General features: G+C 42.2%; 1 protein-coding gene across 2 annotated transcripts in view; it reads right to left on the bottom strand.

Annotated features, from left to right (window-relative positions):
• Positions 1-5,334: 5,334 nt before the first annotated feature.
• Positions 5,335-8,321, bottom strand: part of UBASH3A (ubiquitin associated and SH3 domain containing A) — a 21,562-nt gene continuing 18,575 nt past the window's right edge. For both annotated transcript variants that reach the window (XM_017730174.1, XM_017730175.1), the window contains exons 13-14: positions 8,022-8,128; positions 5,335-7,324 (exon numbers count right to left, since the gene is read on the bottom strand). In XM_017730174.1, the coding sequence (XP_017585663.1) occupies positions 7,187-7,324; positions 8,022-8,128 (245 nt within the window). In that variant the 3' untranslated portion in view covers positions 5,335-7,186. The remainder of the gene's footprint in view (positions 7,325-8,021; positions 8,129-8,321) is intronic.

Genomic DNA, 8,321 nt, shown 5'->3' on the forward strand with positions numbered 1-8,321 from the left:
CATAAGGAGCAAGGAAATCTTTTAACCAGTAGAAGAAAAATATTAAGATACTAATGTCAAGATACTAATATTAATTATTAATAAGTTATTGCTAATCAATATTATTCAATAATATGATAAAAGATTATATTAATATTTAATACATACCAAAACAAAACACTATTAAAATACAAATGTAAATATTGTGTATTATTTAATATTTATAATGTCAATATATAATAAATATTGAGAAATAATATATTATGAATATTGTAAGATAATATCATATCTATATGTAATATATGGAGCATTACAGATTACATATACTATAAATGTAACATCTAAATGTTTAGACAAGATACTATAAAAATATAATTTTAAAAAGAAATACTATATTAAATTAATAAGAGAGCCACATAATTGGTAGCCAATGAACATTAATCCCGTTTTTGCTAAAATGTATAAATAGTGAAAAGTTTGATAGTTGCTGTGGTAGCTTTGCGCATTTGCCACCCAGCACCTCTTTCTGTGCAGAACTGTTAAATAAAGGAAATACTTGAACTCTGTGTGGGGATTGGCTTCTTGCACACTGGGTGAAAGAATCCTTTTTGGGACAACAGCTTTGCCGTGGACACATTAATAAAAGATGCTGCTTTAGGCAAAGCAGCAGAGATCTGAAACCCGGCGGCTGCTGTGGCCAAGACAATCCCACGTCAGCCACGAGAGCCTCTCTGGGAACGAGCAACAAATCACAGAGGGCACCTGTCCGAGCCGGCTCCTCGAGTCCCTGTACCAAGAGGCTGTCGTCCAGGTGTTTGGGGAACCTCCTGGAGCTGTTTGGACCAGCTGTGGGGTGTTCCCAGTGAACAGCCAGCAAGTGGAATTCCCTCCCAAGGACAAGGGCGGATGGTTTGGAGGTGTCCCTTGGTTCCTTAAAGAATCATTTGTCGGTGCCGTCGTCCTGGCTGGGTGGCCAAGAGCAGCCTCCCACAATGATAATGCACAATATTCTCTAACAGATGTCCAGAAGTACAGTCACTTTAGGTAAAGAAATGTCACTTTTGGATGAAGTAATTTTGATGCAATATTCCATGCTGAACTGGCATATGGGACATGTTATATACTTTACTTTCTCTTCATCATCTCTAGAATATCCATTATTTTAAAGGCTCAGGATGTTAGATTTACTACAGATAAACATCCCAACTGAGAAACCAGGTGGGCTTTCTTCTTCACAACCAGACATGGGCCCAGCTCAGCTATGGAGAGGGCACATGGTCCCATGGCTGCCCTTATTTCTGTGATCGTGAGAGGCAGCACTACAGAACACACCGCAACTTCCTCCCTTTCTCCTTTCTCTACTTGCTGTCCTCCCACCCACTCCTGGGATGGATTATTTTAGATGATATTAGAACCTCTATCATCTCTGTTGAGGGATGCTCTTAAGTTAACTTCTGGTCTGAACACAACATCCATCCACTGGATGTGATTACATGGAACAGTTGAATCTTCAGGGCAGGAGCACCTTTACATTTCCTGCTTTCTGTACAAGATCACTGACTTTTTGAACAACCCAAAAACCTGAACTCATGACCATAGCAATTGCCATGTAAATATCTGTAGTTTGATGCAATTCTCCAGTCTGTGTTGTAAAGCTGTCAGATGTGCAAACTGAATTGCTGACTGCTAGGGGGTTAATTAAAATTCTTCTTGTGAAGTCTGCGATTCTGCTTCATTTGTTTGTCCTTCAGTCCTTCCCCAGGGACTCTTTGGTGCCATCACCACCAGCAGCTCTGGACATTCCCGCACCTCCAGTACACCCAAAGCTCCCAGCAGTGTCCTGCACGCTCACACGTAGCCCTGCATGCTGACACACTGTGCACTTAGGTCTGAGCAGGGACGAGGAACATTACTGCTGCTGTCAGAAATCATGAACTTCAGCAACTCCCCTCAAGGGTGTCCTCCACTGCTCCACCCAGCACAGCCCCTGACATCCCTCCACCTCAGGTTCAGGCTCTCACCTCTGAGGAGTTCCAGCTGATATCCCATTGTCCCTCCTGAACAGGGAATAATCTGCACACCTCCTCCTTCCATGGACATGGCACCTGGACCGCCACACACCTCCCACTGCCCACAGCCCTGGGAGAGGCTCGGACACAACATGCCCCTGGCCAAGCCCTGTCTAGGCTGTCACCACCGTCATGCCAAGGGAAATTTCTCCAGGGTGCTGGAGGTCAGGCCCAGTGGTTCATCAGCCTTGGTGTTGCACAGCCCCACTGCTTGGAGGAGAGTTTCTGCCATTTCCCAGCACCCACAGAAATTACCAAAAGCTCTGTTTGCTCTGCTCCCATCTCCCAGTGGAAGAAGCGTCCTTACAGAGCAGACAAACCCGGTCCAGCACCCCCCATCAGCAGGCACATAATTACTGAACATGCAGCTACTTTGAAATCAAACACCTGTCAATCAGGAAGTGGCTGGCAGGACACAGCAGCTGCAGAACCCTCCTAGAAGCTTCCAGAATCAAATGGAAGGATGTAAACAGTAAATTAAAAGTACAGAGCAAGGCAGAGCTGTACAAAGTGTTGTACAAGCTCTAAATGCCACTGACAGGTCTTTTTCTCTCTTTCTGCAGGTGAATAAAGCTGCTCTGAAACTTTTCTTCCCTGATAATTTGAAAGCAATACCTTGATTATTACATATATCTGTCAGGTTTTAATTGGCTCTCTCCTACTGTGGGAATTTTAGTATGAATATTGATGGGCCTGGAGCCTGAGGCAGAGAATTGCTAGCCAGTAGCAGTTTGCTGTTGAAGTAAAACAACCAGTTTGGGCCCATTTGGGATGAGATATTGTACTGATATGGCTGAAACAGGACATGCATTTCCTAATTCTTCACCTCAGAGCAGGAAATCAGTTATTAAAATTTCAGTTTAGCAGAAAGAGGAAAAACATTTTAGCAATTTCCCTTTCTCTACAACTCAGGACTCCAGCAAAAATATATCCAAAAATTTGAAAGTTAGTGATAAAATGGATCGAGAGAGTGGAGATAGGGAAATAAGTAATATGAAATAAATAGAGCTTATTACTTCTTCCTTGCAAATTTTCTGCTATCAGAAATATCATAATGAGAAAACTCCCATGTAGTTTTTCCTCTCCTATCTTATACTTTGTTTGCAATTTCTTGTCAAGGGATGTGACCCCAGTGAGCATTTTTAAATGGGTTCTCTTTTCCTCTTTTTGCTTTTTCTGACAGAGTTGTGCTGCATTTCTATTATTACTGTAGCTAGATCAAAGTTAACATTAGTTTGCTAATGTTGTGAGGGTTTTTTTTTTGTCTTTTTATAAGAAAATTAAGATAATTGGTTTATTTGCTACTTTTATTATAGTCTACTGTAAATTTGAGGAATATCTGCACCACATATTTCCAAACTCACTTCCATTTTAAGGTCACCTTCAAGTCAAGCTGAGTTCATTCTTGATTGCTTTAACTTACTTTTTTTCCCCTGCAGCACTGTTTGTTAGTACATGAGTGACCTCCAGTTGCATTCCTGAAAAAATAAAAACCCTCCTGTCTGGAATACAATCAAGGAAAGCTAAGAACATCAGGAAATGTCTAATGTGTTACAGGTTGCTCCTGAGAACAGGACTTGCTCCTTTTGGAGACCCCCAGTGTTTTTGTTGGAGAAGTCAAAAAATCCACTCAGCTGTTTTATTCCTCACCTGTGACTTAAAATTGTGCAAAGAATAGAAATATCTACTTCTTTGAGTCAGCAGAACTGTGCATATTCCTTGCACCAGTATTAATGCTGGCACAAGGAAAAAGCTTTGGATAAATCAGGATCACAACATTCATAGCCTGTCTTATCTCACTTTTCAGAAGAAATTGACTCAAGTGTCTCTCCAAGCTCCTTTACCTAAAAGTAGTCCCAAACATTATAAATTTTGATGTTAATATCCTTCCAAAGGGTATGGAGGAAGCATGATAGTTAAAAAAAAAATTGCTGCTCTTCCTCCTCATCCCTCAATCACACCAGATCTGATTTAGCCATGTTAGCCTGAGGCTGTGTTTTCCCACAAGGGGTCACCACAGATTAGCTTCACTGCAAGTATTCATCAAAAGAATTTATGTTCTCACTTTTTAAGATATAAAGAAAACATTCCTATTCTCAAGGCAGTACTAAAAGCATCTATTGAGTACATAACTTTGTAATGAAATGGATCCAGTCAAAGAAAACTGCAATGGAGTAAAGCAACAACTAATTTTAGAAGTTGCATAAAAAACCAACAAAACAAGATACTGGAAAAGGATTTCCTATTTCTTTTGCTTACTACAAAACCAGCTTGGAAGCTTCCAAGGACATTTTCTTCATTTCACCTGTGTTTAGTGATTAGTCTCATGCTGTGTAAACACCACATTAGGAATTCCCTCTCTCCTAAGTACCAGGTTGTACAACCAAGAAACCTTGTATGTCGAAGACATCATTTCAGCTCTGGTCTTAAAAAGTGTTTAGAGGTGAATCTGTGCTCATGGGGTCCCAGGAAAGCCAAAAGCAGGGTCCTTATGAATAGAAGGGCTTGTCCTTGCCCTTCCATTATTAAGACTGAGACAGTTTTAATGGGTTCCTGTGTGTGCTGCCTGTTCCTTCTGTTCATGTTCTTTCTGTACAGTTGAATCAAACAGCAGACATGGAGAAGTCTTTATAACTTTAATACAGTTTTTTGTGACTAAGCATTTGTCCTCACCTGCTTAGCACTGCGGTGTCTGGATTAGAAACCACCCCAAGAGAAAACTTAAGTCCCCAAACCCTCTTTTAAACATGCTCTGAAGTTTAATTCATTGCTCTCACTGAACTGAAATTCATTGGAGTGCATCTGTATTGAGGATAAAAGAAAAGCACAGTGGGATTTTGGTTCAAGTTAGGAATTTGATTCATTTTAGGAATCTGCCCATTAAGTATATTTAGCTTGTCAATAGTGTTGTCCATGCCCTGTGGGCATCTGATTAGATGCCAAGATCGGGTGGAGCAGTTAAATCCTTCCTCTATAAGAGACAGACAGACAGACACTTCCCCCAGGCGTGTCTTTCTCCCCTCCTGTCACCTGCCTCTTGGGAGCTGCACACACTCATTAAGGATAGGAGCTGGATGGACAATAAGAGATCAGAGTGCCATTAACTGGCTTTTAGCAACATTATTTCTGCAGACCAGAAGGACTGAAAAGCAAAGAGAAGTATTTCATTGCTATGTTGTATGCCGTGGCAGCAGCATAAAGCTGCTAAAGAAAGAAGGTGATGCTGTTCTTACAGGTTATTTTTCACAACAGACCCACCCTGACAAATATATCTGATGCCATTGGGTGAAGGGAGATATCTCACTCGGTATTTTATTTTGGTATTTTAAAGGAAGACACAGATTCTTAACCCAAACTGGTTGTTTGCAGCACAGTCTAGGATTAATGTGTAAGAGCATTATTGGGAAAAAATTACGTTATTTCTGAAAAGGTAGAGGAAAATTTGTAATGAAATTTTATATCCCTAATGCTTTAAAAATGATCAGTCTTTTAAGTGGCTTTGCTGATTTTTTTGTATCATACAGCCCTTTCTCAGCCAGACCTGTGGGTCAGTGCCCTCCCTGCTGACCACAGAGGAGCCTGGCCTGAGCTCAGAGCAAAATCATCCCTCACCACAGCTGCCTCTCCTGGCTGACAGCAAGTGTGTGCTGGGGTGAGATGTAGAGAAGTAGCCAAGCCGCAGTGCTCTCAGCGCTGCAGTGGCATCCTGCTTCCCCTGATTAAGAAAAGGTTGTGGTGACATTTGGTGTTTTTATCTTTTTCTGGGACTGCAGCTGTAGCCACCTGTCTCTTGAGCTTGAGTCTTATGCCCTTGCTCGTTAAAGAGCTCCTGTCTTGGCCCTGGGGCATTTGACTTCCACTGTAAAATTGCATCACTGTCAGAAAACTGAGAGCTCAAACAACTCCACCATAGCTGGAAAGTCAGAATGAATCATTGCAGCTGCACAACTGAGATAACAAAATCTCTACACCCACAGATAAAGGTGCTTGTCAACCCCAAAGCTGGAATGTTGGATGGGCTCTGCTGCATGGCCCAGTGGCTAATGGCATGCAGGGAGATGTCACATAGGAGCAGGTACTGAGGAACGAAAATGAAAACATTTTTAGTCATGCACTGAGAGAAACATTTTCATTTTTTCCTTTCATTGAAAGAAACACTTGTACTTTCCTGGAGGTAGTTATCTGATAACCAGGAAGGAAAAGAGGAAGAAAGACTGTGCAAAGGTATGTTCCTGTTTCTGCATAAAACTTCAGGGCTACATTCCCTTAATTAAACACATCACCTAGAGAAGAGCTACAGAAACCTTTCAGGTGACCCACTGGAAAGATGGGTCACCATTAATAAATTTGGCACAAACCAGCACAAAGCAAAGCTGTTGAACTGCAAGGGCCATCTCGTGAAGGGTTCAGAGTTAGAGTTACTCATGTCACAGTTTTGTCACCAGTACAGTAACACAGGGCATCTTTCTTTGTCCCAGAAACAGTAAATCAATCACTTCAGATTCCTTCAAAAAGGAATAATTTAGACCCTTTTGCAATATGCATCACTTGAGAATTGCTGGATGAGGAGCTGGTGTGACAGAAAATGGACTCCCTTCGTAGAAGAGGTAAATAAAGAGTCAGTGTGGTATTTGCTCTCACAGAACTGATGGAGTGAACAGGAAACACAGTGGCTTTAGCTAGAGCTGGTCCCCTCTTCAGGTAGGATTTGACTTCTTTCAGTCCCAGTTTTTCTGTTGTCTGAAAATATCCAAGTGACTGAAGAAAAAAAAAAAAGGAATTCTTGCTGGATGTAGTCCGGTCTTAAAAATACAACATTATCTACTTCAGTGCCTCTTGGAGTGAAGTTTATAATCAGGTAGTTACATCCTTGTTTATTAAACATTTGTACTCTCAGAAAATGTTAAAAGATACTTTCCTCACCACCACCAGAAGTGTTATTTCTCACTTAAACACCAGTTCATGAGTTCTTTCTTCTCAGTCACCAAAATAAAATCAAAATTCAGGCACCAAACTCTGAAGTGTTTTTCTGTGCATTTCCCACCCTCTGTGTGTCTTCGGGACGAATCACTGGACTGTGACGAACCATAACCTGCCTTTGGCTCCTTTTTGACAACTGCAAAGGCAGAGATGACCTTTTAATCTTCCATGATAGTATTTCTCCAGTTAAATGCTGCATTTGCTCCATGAGTTAATGTCTTCACTGGTGGGTTGACCATCTGCCATTTGTTCTCCTCTTTCAGTTCTTCACAGAAACACATGCCCAGGGAAGGGATCTGGGAAGGAAGTTACCAGCAGGGTCATTGCTTTGACATGAAGCGGGGGCTTTGCTACAGAAAAGAGCAGCCCCTGATATTCTGTCACTTCTGAAATGAACTAAAACCAGGCTCGAGGCCTGAGGGGTGAAAGCTGAACTTGTGTCATCACTCCACGTCCATACCTGGGCAACCTGTTCCTGTGCCTCACCCTCCCTGACAGTAAAGAATTTCGTCCTAATATCCAATCTAAACCTACTCTCTGTCAGTTTGAAGCCATTTCCCCTTGTCCTGTAACTCCAGGCTCTTGTAAAGTGTCTCTCCATCTTTCTTGTAGGCTCCCTTCAGGCACTGCAAGGCTGCAATTAGGTCACCCCAAAGCCTTCTCTTTTCCACTTTGAAAGGAAGGAGACTAGCTCCAAGTGGAGAGATTTCCAAATGTGCCTCGTGTCTGTAGGCATTACATGGCATTGGCTTTCCAGATGAAAACCTTCTTCAAAGATTTAGCTGCTAGTCACATACAATGCTCCCAGAATAAAATCCTTCTCTTTACCTCCAGCACTTTGCTAAAACTGCATGAGATTCCCTTTGGAATGAGAAAGTTGATGTCATTGGTGTTGGCACGCTGTTACACACGTGCTTGCTGCATGATCAGTCTCCTTATTAAAAGTATAATGAAACAACCCAAAAGCTCCCTGATGAAATAAAATCCTCTTACCTTCCGTACCATCTGGGCAAGGTCTCTACTGTCTCTGTTGGGGAGCCCTGTGAGCGCTCGGGTGAGAGGTGCCAAGGAGGAGCCGTGGCCCACGATGAGGATGACACCTGGCACACCAGGAAAAGCAAAGAATGGTGGTGAGGGAGCTGCAGCACTGCCACATTCCCCCCCAGCAGATGGGGGGGCTGTCCATCTTTGCAGACCTTTTTGATAATGTGGCAAAGCATGTTGTGATGAGCAGAAAGTATCTGGTGAGTTGAGCTTGCCAGCTAGTGAGAGAAGGCATTTGCGAGGGAAAGA

The sequence above is a fragment of the Corvus brachyrhynchos genome, unplaced genomic scaffold (assembly GCF_000691975.1).
Source record: "Corvus brachyrhynchos isolate BGI_N302 unplaced genomic scaffold, ASM69197v1 scaffold413, whole genome shotgun sequence".
Lineage (NCBI taxonomy): Eukaryota > Metazoa > Chordata > Aves > Passeriformes > Corvidae > Corvus > Corvus brachyrhynchos.